The following is a 14,338-nucleotide window of genomic DNA, read 5'->3' on the forward strand; positions in this document are numbered from 1 at the left end:
CAAATGCCTCTTCTGGATGTCCATGCGATTAATTATCTATTTTATCAAAAAGAGTACCAACAATCTCGCACTTTTCGCACACCCTTCGCGTCTGTCTTTTCGCATATGTCGTATTCGGCGACGGCACAGAGTGAGAGGCGAGGCTTTCGTACACGCAGCAGCAATTGCTGTGCGGTTGTTCGATAAATAAAACGAGCGGGCGAAGGTCGGACTCTCTCGCAGGCGTCACACGCAAGCGAACGGTCTTTCTCTTTCTGGACCATGGACACGTTTGTAACTGAAAAAGAGGACGACCGTGTAGGATGGTTATACGCAACCTCAGAGACGTACCATTTTAGGCGACTGGCAAAAGTTCACACTGCGAAGTGTCCGTGAGATCATTTATATATAAAGTAGAGTAGTACAAAAGTAAAGATTAAATTGAATAAAAGTCAAATAATTGATGTGAATAAGTCAATTAATTTGAATCGATATCGAAGCAATCAATGCCCCTGTCTCAAAGGTACGGTTATGATTAATTAATTTAATGATTCACTAAGTATGGCTCAAAATAGAAGGAGACGGATAATCTCTAAGATCAAAATCAGATGTTTCTTACGAATCAAGAGACAATTCGGATAGAAAAACTCGCGACCAGAAGTAAATTTTAGAACTTTGCACACTGGTGTCTACATTCTATCATTAGAACAGTGTTTTGTATGTTATGATGAATCTTTCTTTTATTATACGACTAAATATTATATATATATATATCTCACAAGTCAGTACATAATTAAACGGGACTCAGAATCTTATCGCGAAGATAAATGCCGTCGGCAGGTGATATTTATTGTTCACTATGACTAGTACATCCTTGACTGAAAGAGAAAGATAACGTTTTCTTCGAAATAAACAATAAATCGCCGCACGCGTCAGAGATAAGCGCGATTATCTTTTGGTCCATCCGCTAACCGTCATAAGGTAGGACACGATAAAGAGTAAAACTTGAGAATCGTAAAAAAAAGAATTAACTTCTGAAAATTATGTAATTTTTAAATAACGAATCATCTAATATTTATCGGGAATTTTTGTTTCGCTTTTACCACATCTTTTTCTTTACATCGCTTGGCGAAACTAAGATGAATATTCTTGTAACGAAATATTAATTTTGTCACTTATTGAAAGTATTTGGAATCACTGCGTCTTGCTATGAAAAAAATATCTTTTTGCTTCTGCGCTATAGTTCATCGATCAGTCAAACATGAACGTGATCGTGAATTAAAGTATTCGATTAATGATGAGGAATGGCCGAATGTGTAATTTCCTACAAGTTTGAAAGGCACGTGCGTTTACAATTAATGCACTCGCTTTCAGGTTTACCGAGTCTGACGATGCACCTCATTCCTTTACCTCTTCCTCCTTGTTCTCCTCTGGTCATCCGCTCATGTCTTAATGCGCGGGGTAGAAATGGCCGCCACGCTTGCAAGTAATTAAGCCCGTAATTGCAACAAATAACCTCCACACGCGCTAAATACGCGTACGGGCCGCCTTTGTGCAGTCAGTTCGTGAAGGAGATCTGGTGCCGTGATGAAAACAGGTGCCACGCCGATCTGTATAAGGCCAAAGTATAAGGACAAAGTACATCGAATCTTCGATGAAGTCCTCAATTCGCCTCCTTCGCTTCCGAAATGAATACTGCGAGCGCAGTGCCTGCCGGCACAAATCTCCCGTCGCGGGAGAAATCAGCGAGGCCATAATTGGTGGCGGTTTTTACACTCGCGAGAATCGGAAAAAATAGCCTTCGCGTGTAGCTTTCTTTTTTTAGGTATTTATTTATTCGCTTTTTTACATATGGCGTGCGTTTGCCGTATGTGCAGTCCCTGTGTCGCCGCGAGAGGCGAATCAGCAGTGGAGATTTACGCGATTTACGAGAAACTCAAGGGCGAAGATCATTTTTGAATCTCGAATTTGTCCTGTATTGAAAGTTATATTTTCTCGAGCAGAGTCTCAAAACCGCAATAACCGAAATCGAGATTTTGCTAGGAGTGCTGTCGGCACGAATCTCTCGTTGAGAAATCTGGCGAGGCCATAATTGGTTGATTAAAGTTGATTAAAAATTAATATCAAATGTACCTGATTTTTTAAAACGCCGCTAACATCCATAAAACAAGATGTAGGCTATTATATTTTTGTCTCTATTATTCATTTCTCATATATTTTATATTGTTACTAAATATTGCCTATATTAACTAATAATATAAAATATTGATGAGGTACGATTTAGGCGACCAGTACGGCAACTCCCTCGTAGATATTTTGATGATCAAACTGTTTGACTGCTCTTCAATCTTTCCAATTTTATTGTGAGGTTGTTAAAGTTACTGTTCTAATGAATTTTACAGTGTTTTAAGGCTCATTTAGCATCGGTATTATTAAATTGCGTGTCAATTTAATTTGCAATATTATGTAGTACAGTTTTAGTGTGGGACTGTTTTAAGACAGACAAATAATCTACGCAGTTTGCTTGAACTGGAAATAAGATTCGAATAATATTAATATTAGGCACCAACATCTGCTTTGACCAAATATAGCTATCTTCGCTTATTTGTCTTGATCGATTTTTACTTACTATTTTAAATAAATATATTCACGGTCAGAAGAATTTATGAAAAGTTTTATAACTTTTTTTCTCTATTACTTTCTCTCTAGAATGTTTGAAGTTTCATTATTTTGCGTTATTTTTCTTTCTTTATCTTTTTATTTCACGCTATTTCGGTACAAGTTCTGATTTTACACATCCAGCGTCGAGATAATGAAATAATTTGTTCGACGCCATTTTCGTTTTATCGCTATACTAATTGTATTAATATATTCAACAATTTAATTCTAAGAACTTTCTCTCTCATAAGTGTCTTCAGGTCTGTTCATTGCGTTCCATTTAAATTATTTATATAAATAATTGTATTAATTGTACTCTCTAAAAACTTTATTGTTTCAATTTTGCTCCTTTCTGAAGAAAGCTGGCATGTGGCATCGAAATTGGATTTCAATCTGAAAAGCGACATTAAATCGTACGCCACTGCATGAATCGCAATTTCGTATGTCTAATGGCACCAACGTTTTAAGAGTTTCTCTGGTCATATCGCGTGGTTCTAACACGAGATATCTCAGTGCTCGCATTAATATTATTTCCTTACATGAGTCTAACTCTTTTTTCTTATATTTTGACTGACCTATAAAAATCAGCGTGAATAATTAATATTCGTCATAAAAGTACGCACACACAATGTCTTGGAAATGTTGCCCGTATAAGATTCGTTTTTATCCAGCCGGTTCTAATCCGGCACGCCGATACTCTTTTTGTTTGGATTCCAGCGAAGTATACGATACTATCTAGAAACGTTATATTTATTATCTTCAGAAAATTGGAACATTTCGTCGGATAGCTGGTTGGTCGACCCGGCTGACGGCAGCCGACAAGAGTCATATGGACTGGGAATTTGCCGGTTCGTGCATGTCTCCCTACCTCTTTCTCTTTCTGTCTTTCTCTTTCTGCCACGGTACTGGCCTCCGTTTTGTCGGTACCATCTGTGTTGGTGCGTGCTGATGTCAACGCCTGTTGGGTCGCCGTGCCCGACGCCGGTTTTATTTAATCACGCTGCTCTGCCCCGGCTGCCGGCAGGCCTGTTGCTAGGCACCTTCCTCTCTCCTTTCCCTCGCCCCGTACACCCGTCGCGGGGCCCTCCACGTGACGTGCCCCGCCCCTGTCTGTGCCACCCCACCAGAGCCGCCGTGCGGCCTCACCGATGTCCGCTATCTTCTCCTCCTCTTCCTCCTCCTCCTCCTCCTCCTCCTCCTCCTCCCTCGACGTGCTCGTTCACCGTTCCGTCGGCTCTCCTCTCCTCCCGATCGATCGTCTGCGAGCTGTCTCTTTCTCTCTCTCTCCCCCTCCCCTCTTTTTCTTTCTCTTTCTCTCATCTTACATATGCGCTTCTCTTTTTTCCGCCGGTTCACCTTTCTGTCAATGTCCTTCTTCCTTTCTCTTATCTCCCATATCCTCCGTCTACTCTCATCTTCCTTCTTCTCCTTTTATCGCCCGTCGTAGTCAGCTGCTCCCCTTGTCTTACGTTTGTTCTTCTCAGTAGTTCGTGGCACTTTCTTTCTCTTCGTACCTCCGCTCTATCGCAGCTCTTTGTATTTTCTTCCATCCACCACTTAATTGACAAGAACTAATCATCGCTTCTTGAAACAGGATTCTCCCTCCCCTTGCGCTTACTCATCAACTTCGAAAGCCCTCGCGATTTCGGCGAGACACTTACGGATCCGCTTTTCTACCGCTCTATGCTGCGCCACAAGCTGCTCGGTTTCGCGACAAGGCTGCGGCGATTCGGACAAAGAGTAACGCTGTACCGACGAAGAGTTATTTTCGATGTATCCGGCTCTCGTGGCAAAGCCTGTCGTGTTCGCTCGTGGTTGAGTCGCGCGCGCGCACGCGCGTGTGTGAGAGTGTGCCTCACTTTGGAATAGTGTGCGAGGAGTGCGAAACGAGAACCGAGGTCGTCTGTGTTTCCGCCGTGCCAGACATGCGGGCCCACGTCGCCCAATTTGAACAGATAGACAGGTACGTTCAGCAATGGACATGTTTGATTAGACTTTCACGCGCCTAGTTTCGCCTCGTGGCGATAACGTTCGAGAGACGTCCCGGAAAATTCGCGAGAGACCGGAAGTGTCGTTTCTATTCGTTGCTTTAATCTTTAGACTGCCGGCATTTTTTCGTTAAAATAGTGGTTTTTTTTCTCGAAATTTTTTTTATATAAGTAACATACCTATGGCATAGAATATCGAAATTTGTGCAGAGATTTGTGCATAAAAGTGGCTTTGGTTCTTAAACTTATTTTTGTATTTTTTTTTACTTTTTTCTTGTTTTATAATTTTTTTATTTTTTTATATTTTTTATTTTTTTTGTATATTTTTCAATATTTATATATTTTTATATATTTTGGGCAACATACACATATATATGTTTAATACAATTAGTATTTAAAATGCCACCAAAAATGGTATTTTAAATACTAATACCCACACTCAAGAGCCACAAAAGTGCCTTCCCGGCAGTTTAAAGATTAATGTAGATACATCTCGTTGACTTGAATAGAGATTGCATACTCGTCGAGGAATTATTCGAATTATTCGAAATACTTTTAGTCACCGCTGCATTTGTATCATAAGAGAATTAATGTAAATTCTTTTACGAAATAATTTCAAATTAAAATAGTTAATGTTCTTGCAACTTTAAGTATGCAATTATATTCTTGATTTGATGAGTTAAGAAAAAGTAACTAATTTATTTATATACTGCTTACTGTTATTACAGTAAGGTCACTGATAAACCATTTTGTTTTTGAACAATATTTCTTAAATAAAAGCTAAAAATAAAACTTTAGAAACATAAATACAAACCAGAAAATGTCTTCTATCAAATAATATAACAGTCTTTATAATACAATTTTGCAAAATTAACTTTTTCATAAGCTGAAATCAGTGTTTGACAAAATGGGCCTCAAAACTAATACAGTAGACAATAATGCTGCAAGGTATTCCTGTTCTTTTTCTTTCACAGAAGTCATCTGTAGAAAATACCTACAAGAAAACGTATATAAGATTTTCTAGAATTTTTTCATTTTGATATAAAACATTTTTTGTTCATTTATATGCATACATTGCATACTTATGCTATTCTGCAATACGCAAATAATATATAACGCAACAATTTCGTTTTTTGAGAATTTTCCTATAAGTACACGACATTGCCTTAAGTTCCGATAGGGTTATTTGACACTATAACGCATCACTATAAAAATTAAATTAGCTTATAGACTGTCTTATCGATAAGTATGTTGATTTACGCCACCCTGATTTTGTATAAATAAGAAAGAAAGAAAAAGATATAAATAAAACTAATTTAAGAAACTACAAACATGTAAAACTATGTAATGTTATCAATAATATAACCACTATTATTTAAATTACGGAATTTGTAAAAAGAAATCGTAAGAATTTTATTTTCGCATTTGTAGAATTCATTTTTAGCTGATTTTGTATAGAAATAAGCCACAAATATATGAGTTATGAGTTTTTACTTTTTTTAATAATTATCTAAATAGGTCATGTTTTTATCAGTATTAATAAAGTGCAAGTTAAGAGTTTTCCGTGAAATATTTTCTTTATATCAATAAAGGAAAATCGCCGATACCGACAATGGCCACTTTAGGAAACTTATGTATCGGCGACTCTTTCTTTTATTGAAATAGAGAAAATTCCTAGATTCTCCTAGACTCTAACCTAGATTTTAACTTTGAAAATAAAAAGTAGGTGACATATTTATTCGTGAAATCTTATCAAACTGTGCAGATAATTGAGGTTTAATCCTATACTAAGAGAAAAAGTGATAACAGTTAAAAGAAAGGTATACAATATTGAAAGTAAGTACTATGTAAGTTTTATATTTAGAATTAATGTACGTAGTTGTGAATAAACTAATATACATATATATGGTTGAATAAATTATTTTATAGTTATTGCAACTATAAAAAGCTATGTACATTAATTCTACATACATAAAACTTGTATAGTTATTTTTATACATAGTTATTACCATTATGTCTTTTTCTTTGAACGTAAAATCACGCTTATTAGTCTGTAAAACAACGAAAATTCCATTATAAACATCTTTAAATTTTTCCTTATTTTAACGTTTGTATTTTGCAATTCAGTAGATTTTAATTTTGATTCTAGAATTATATTTACAATGTGTAGAACTCCTCTGAAATATATTTGTCGAAAAATATACATTTTTGCTGGAGAGTTATGTGTGGCATTATCCTCTGCTGAATTTGAGAGAGATGGGTGCTTGCTTAACACATCTTTATACAAACGTAGCAAATAAATTCACATATTTTCAGTGCTAATAAATAATTTAACCCTTTTAATTGCATATTCTTTTGTCGCGATAACTTCATAATCTTAAAAGAATTAAATTATTTATTAACACTGGAAATATGTAAATCGATTTGCACTCAGTTGCATGAATTGTCGTAATCGTCGATATAACACTACACACCCGTACTCAGTCTGAGGACCAGTAGTCGGCTGTGTTCTGTTATGCCGACGATTACGGCAATTAGTGCAATTGAATGCAAATCGATTTACATATTTTCAGTGATAATAATTTAATTCTTTTAAAGTTATAGTAACAAAGAATACGTAAATTAAGAAGGTTAAATTATTTATTAACGCCGGAAATATGTGAATTAATTTGCTACGTTTGTGTCAAGATGTGTTAAGCAATTGGAAAGCATTGGAAAGCACCTTGTATATAATTCGCACATACGAAAGTGTAGTTTTGTAATCCTGAGGTTTAAGGGGCGATTGGAATGATAAACCAACTCATTTACACCTTATTTGCAGTGAAGCTACATATCTGCACTCTATCAGACTTTACTATATATTGTCTTGTAGAAGAAATATTTTGCCATGAAATTCGTTTTGGCTTTTATTACATTACTACATACTAACTATTATTTTTTCACATCCGATGTCGTCATCAGAATTTTTATAGCACATCAGGATTTTTAGTAAACTTGGATAAAATGGACCAAAAATTAATTTACTATTGCTGCTAACAGTGCTACACAAATTCTACCAATGACGGTCAGAGTGAAAAAATTGGGGTATTATCTATTTTTTTTTGAAGAGAAAAAAAAGTGATTTTTTTGTCGAACAGTGTAATTATTCTAATAGCTCACAAAATTTTTTCAGACCCATATCCAGCTAAATTTTTAGATTTTTTTTAGCAAAATCGTTTTTTCCATGGTACGCGTATTATTGATCAACATGATTTTACCTGAATCGACGAAATGATGTCGCTGATTAGTAATACGCATTTGCAAAATTATAGTGCCCGTCTCTATTTACCGCGAGTGACTCTCTTCTAAGAATGCACTGCAACTCGAATGAAAATTCTAATTTTTTTCCTTATGCCGCCAGATCGTTGTCATCGCGCGATCCGATCTCGATCAGTGAGCTCTATAATATACTGGAGTGAGCCTTTCCTATACTAAATTATAGAAAACTGCGGCCCGACGGAGAAAAGGAAGGCAAACAATATTGGTCTTTCTGACTTTTTTCTACTTGTGATAGTAAAACAGCATAGTCAGTCAGCGAATCCCTGACAAAGAAGACACTACCAACTTTGCATTAGAGTGTCCTTATTTAGGAATTGAGACACCCCCACTCTTTGATGGCTCGCTCGAGTATGTTATACAGTTCACTGATCTCGGCTATCAAATTCAAAATGTATAAGATACCCGTCGTATAAGATACTTCGCATTCAAGATGTAGACGTTTCTTTACGAAAGATTTAATTCCTATTTACATTTTTAGGCTCATTCGAGTATATTGATTCTATTGTTTATTAATGAGAATTTAGCTTTTATAGGGAGGGTGGGTTTATTTTTCAAATTTTCTTTTCTTTAAATAAAATTTTTTAGATAATGCATTAAGATAAGCTCCAGTGAATAACAATTCAAAAATATGTCATAACATTTGTATTGTTTATTATTTGAATTACATGATTATTTAAACTAGCGCACGTTATTTTGCTAAGCTCAGACAGCTCCTTATGACATAAAATTTATTATAATTCATTGTATTCTTTGCCTCAAAATATGATATTGTTTCAGAGCTACTAGTGGTTTCCGCTACATGGTATAGTCAAATTAAAGATAATGGATTAATCTATTAAAGATTTGTTGTAAGAAGTTTTTGAAATCACTGAATTAAAATTTGATATCAAAAATTCGAAATACAAAATGGTAGATTCAATATGGCGATTTGACAATTGTAAAAATAAATTTTCGTAAACCTAAGATGTTTTTGACGTTGAAAAGTAATAATTGAAAAATATGTATAAAATTTTCATAATCAAATAAGTATACATTACAATACACAAACGGTAAAGTGCGAATAAGGCTTATTAATACCTATTATATGTAGATGAGGCGTAAGTTTTTAGTTGCGAGTATGTAGTCACTGATAGCCACTTAACGGTTAATTTTAGTATTAGAAATCCAATAGTATTATACAAGTATACGATAAAAACAAGCTGAAAGCTATTTATAGTAGCAAGAATACTTTTTCGTAGAGGTATTTGATAATACTTTTGAGGCTTTCACGAGTACTTTCTATAAAAAAGCTATGCGTTCCGGTATAATACATATGATAAATATAATATACATACATATATTCTATAAAGAAACTATATATTTATGCTCTGAGAATAGCGTTATATAAAGGAAATCGTTCAAAAAAGCAGCATAGTATCAGGCTGTTCCTTCATCTGATGAAATGAACTGTAATGTTCACGAAACTTTTAGCATTCTAACAATGGATCTAGCCATGGAGATAACCCCCGAAATACATAGCTTCTTGATAAGACCAAGCATAGAGATTACAGAAAAAGTATGAAAAATAGAACAGCATTAATATAGTGGCGCTCTCGTCCTGTAAATAAATCTGATGCTCTATGGAAAATATCTTGCTCTACGAACTAAGAAGGACGTAGGAAGAAATATCGCCATTGTTAATTAATCTATTCTCAACCTAGCGAAATTTTATTATTTTTTTATTTATTAGTTGTCTGTTATTTCTTTCATTTCCTGTTATTAACTTATGACTGTGAATGTTACTGAGAAGAGATTAAAGAAAGGTTGCATATACCCGCGAAAACTGAGCGTGGCCGCGGAGCCGGCGCACGTGCGATTGAAACTCGAACGGGAAACGAGCTTGTCTAATTGGAATGTCGTCGTGCTACTTGCTGCGCTTCTCTTGCAGACCGTTCCGCGGTGCATGTCGCGTCGCCGCGGTCGTCGCGGTTGCGCTTCGCGAAGCATCACGCTGCGCTGCACGGAATTCCTCCGCCAGTACGTCATCGCGCGTGCGCGCACTGAGAAACGCATGTCGAGTAGAATATGTATAGAGATAGAGATAAAACCGAAGGTTCCACGTTCAGTGCCTTCAGCGCTTTTAGTGATTCTTTAATAACTTAGCGAAAATTGAAGTTTGTAGCTTCAACTTTTGTTTATGGTACGTCCATGTAGAGGTATAGACAAAATGTAGAAAATAGATAAAAAACGTACACACAACGTCAAATGCCTTGTTATGGTTCCTTCTCATTCCTTCAATACTCGTACAATTTTGTGTGTTGAGGCATTTGTGACGCCATGTGTACATGAAGGTATTTATAAATTATCTGAAAGTTATCTGATTGAGTGTTTTGTGGAAAAATTCACGAGATTTTCGAGATTTCTGCACTCAAAGAAAAACTATGAAGGTAATAACCATTGCAGTTTTATTTATAGAATTAATAATTATACTATTATTAATTCTAGAATTAAGGGGATTCTAAAGACGATTAGACATATTGTAAAAAAAAATAGCACTTACACAGACGATTTACGTGTCATTGACACATCACTGCATACCATTACATCAATATCTCATTTACGCTTGCCACACATACACATAAATTTTCGTATAACAATAACGTTTTAATTAAACGTCTAAGTTCAATTCTAAGAATTCTTCGTTGTTTCTTCGGGCAAACTAGTCTGTGGACTATTTTGTAAGTACAGTCATATTGAACTAAGAAAGATCTCAGTTTTGAAATTTTTTGACGTTCTCGGTATAAACTCTACCTCACAGGTACGTATTAATGCGTATATTTTAATCCTGGAAAAGGATTTTCGAATCAGTAAAAGAGGAAAAAAGTAATTGTTATACAAAAATATGATTTAGTCGGTAATACAGATGACTTTAGGATTTCCTTAATAACACAAAGAAAATTTAATGCTTGATTTGGAAATAGGAATATGGTATTCTTATATATTTTGACGCTCTAAAATCAAATGATGTCCAAACCACGTCATAATTTTTTTTATCGACGGAAAATAGCTCCATTTTCTGTTACTTTTATAGAGCCATTTATGGCCTGGTTTTTAATATACAAACTGAGGTAAAAAAGAAAAAGTAAATTTAACGATAATACGCAAGCTTATAAAGTTAATATGCAAGATAGTTTAAAAATATTGGAAAATCCAATTATTTTTCATCGATAAAAAAATTGTAATGATAGAACAATCGGGATGGATTCAGAGCGTCAAAATACATACGAATAATCTCCATGGTTTAATCTCCGAATTAAGAAAATGTTTTTGTGAAATCATATTATTGTTAAACATTAATTTTTATTCCATTATATACATTAAGGTGACCAACTCCTTAAAAAGGCAAAGGGCATTTAAAAAAATTTAATAATAATTGTTGTAATTAAATTTTAATATATAAACGTTTTTAAGTAATTGTTAATAAAAAACAGTATTATATTATTATATTTGTAAATAACACTAATAACATTTAATGTATAACATAGCATGAGATCACAACAAAAATTACGTTAAGTTACGACATTTTATTTTAAAATTGTACTTATCGACTGAACATATTTTATGAATAATATCCTTTCATTTCTTAAAATAAAAAAATCATAAAATTCTTCACATAATATATAGTTGAAAATATATGTAGATTTTGAAAAAGATTGTGAAGTCGAAATATCAATCGCTTATGTAAATTCGAAATATATAATTACTTTAGTATTTTTTCTACATTTCTGTTTTTTTACTCGTTTTTTTGGTCGTTTCTTTTTAAATTTGTTTATTTATTGCTATGCAATGTAACGAACGTTTTATTGTTATTGTTTACTTATTATTTCGCGCATTTAAATAATATTTCTATAACACAATTTATATTATAATCATGTCCTGTATTCTCAATTTGAGACAAAGTTTGGGATGTGTTGTAAAGTGGGACGAAGAAAAATAAATAAAATTTGAGAATAAAATTGTCCTTCCTAATTTGGGATGGTTGGCCACTAAGGTGTAGATTAATTTTACGTCAAAGTTATATCATACACAGTTACCTTTCTCGAGCTACATTATCGTCTGGCCAACGGCAGTTTTTATCTTTCACGTTGTATTGAATATTTTGAAAGGTCTTTTCTCTTTCTTTATAGTGTATCATCTTGTAACAGAGAATGTCAGAGATCCGAAGGGGGAGCAAAATCGCGCGTTTAAGCATGCTCTCCCTCGTTGTCCCCTTGTCTAAAGAAGGAGTTCTGGATATAATCGAATTCCGTCGCTCGCTTCGTATAGTCAGCGACAGCTCATTGTCTTGACGGAGCGATGCTTAATGCGCGAGCGGGTGAATCCTTTAGCTATTCTGTTTCGTGATTCGACCTATTAAATGGTTATTCAACTAAACTCAGTGAAATACGTTTTGAACAATGAGCTCTTTTATGTCGTGTCTGAATTCTTTCTCTTCTCAGATTTCTGTTCCAAATTTCGATCTATGATACGTTACCATTTCTTGACGTGACGAATCTTAAAGTTGGTGGTCCAGGTACGAGTGATACGAAATAATTTACAGAGATATTCCTATGTTATTTGTACCGTATAAAAACATCTCGAAAATTATAACAAACGATTAAAGTTACTTTTCAAGACTGAAAGTGTGAGGTAGATGTAGAAAAGGGGGAAGACGCGGACAATAGATGGAACGAAAGAAAGAAGATTTCTAAACCTCGATTCCCCGCCCCCGCCTGCCTTCCCCACCCTCGTCGTTACCATCCCCCCTAGCCGGTTTGGCGTAGACGTCCTTGAAATTCATGAGATCGGAGAACAATCGGCCATGGGCGTGCGTCCATCCGTTCGTCCGTTTAGTTCACTGGCGCCGCGACCGTGTCCTCCACCGTGTCGTTCCCCTTCTTCCTTTCCTGGAGAGGAGAACGAACGCGGCACGGTTCGTTTAGAGGACCCCACCACACAGCACCATTCGTGGATCTCTCGTTCGAAGCCTCCTCCGCAACTCCTCCATCGCTTTCCTTCTACGCTACCGTCGCCCGGGCCTTCCCTGTCGGGCCATCAAGGGCAGTTCTCTCGGTTCGGTGTCGGGTAAACGGGGGTCAGGCACGTAGACCAAAAGTTTCAAGGGCAGACAAGAGCGAGAAAGAGGGGAAAGCCCCTCCGTTCTCGCTGTCGTGTAAGTTCACGCTAGCTCGTCGTAACGTCGCTGCGTCGCGTCCGTGCGCGTGCCGGATTAAAATGTTCATATCGTGAGTTTGTTGCCGAGTTCTCTCTGTGCAATGTTCTCTGTGTGCTCGTCGATTGCGGTTGTTCTCGTGAATGAATGAATCCTTTCGATTAGGCGAGATCTTTAAGTTTCTGTACGTATCGTCCGGTGTTGCGTGCGTTCCGTGTGGTGTTTCGTGAAACTTTGAGGTAGGTTCTGTCGAAGACTGTCTCGAGGTTCTCGCAGAAAATTCATTTGTTCGGAAAAACGGTCTTTATTCTTATTTTTTATATGTATAGGAGGTATACATGGACAAAAGTATGGTGTTTTGTGCAGCGCGTTTTTTCGAGATGTTTTTATAGTGTAAGGTGTACTTTAATAAAGCAAAGCTAGTTTTAATTTGAACAGGCATTAAAAAAAGTAAAAGTATATATATATATATATATATATGGGCTTACCTCCATGTGGTCACTGTCCCACTCCCAATTTGAGGAACTGATACGGAAAATACGATTTTATTCAAGTGTTTAAAAACACGACTAGTAACGACTAGTTTTACTTTTTAGGTAACTGTAACGTGGTACTTTTCAAAATTGGTAACTGGTTACTTTTTGAGAAAAAAGAACTGTAACTAGTCACATTTACAAAATAACTTTCCGAATCCTGTTTCATTGTAATTTTTGTTTAATAGGGCACGCTCGCCGAAATTATGTTTTATTTAACAATTTTTATTTAGTGAAGCACACTCGCCTCACTCAATTTCTTCTCAAGTTCGCTTGTTGAGATTCAATCATTCTCTCCAACTCTAATTTTTTCTAGTGTATGAACGAGCAGCATTTTATGCTATAACATCAAAAATGTTTTGTTAAAATGTACCAAACAAAATTGTTAATTTTATGCGAACTAAGTTATTTAGTTGATATAAACAAATATTTTTATTATTTATAAATCAGAAAAATTATTTTGCAAAAGTAACTAATTTTTTTGTTATATATATATATTTATAAACATATATTGTTATATAAAATATTCGATGTTAAAAAATGTCTCAACTAAACAGCTTTGCTGAAGGCATTAAATTTTTTTTCCTAATGTATGGTTTCTTGTAATCTTTTGATATTGAAATCGCGACATATGTCTAGTCCTCACGCTCTTTATCATCTCTTTGGAAATG

General features: G+C 35.4%; 1 protein-coding gene across 1 annotated transcript in view; it reads right to left on the reverse strand.

The window, feature by feature from the left end:
* Positions 1-9,995, reverse strand: part of LOC108729719 (uncharacterized) — a 21,418-nt gene extending 11,423 nt beyond the window's left edge. The window contains exon 1 of the mRNA XM_018458932.1: positions 9,767-9,995. Coding sequence (XP_018314434.1) covers positions 9,767-9,995 — 229 coding nt within the window. The remainder of the gene's footprint in view (positions 1-9,766) is intronic.
* Positions 9,996-14,338: the final 4,343 nt, after the last annotated feature.

Source organism: Mycetomoellerius zeteki, unplaced genomic scaffold (assembly GCF_001594055.1).
Source record: "Mycetomoellerius zeteki isolate Tzet28-1 unplaced genomic scaffold, Tzet1.0 scaffold79, whole genome shotgun sequence".
Classification (NCBI taxonomy): Eukaryota; Metazoa; Arthropoda; class Insecta; order Hymenoptera; family Formicidae; genus Mycetomoellerius; species Mycetomoellerius zeteki.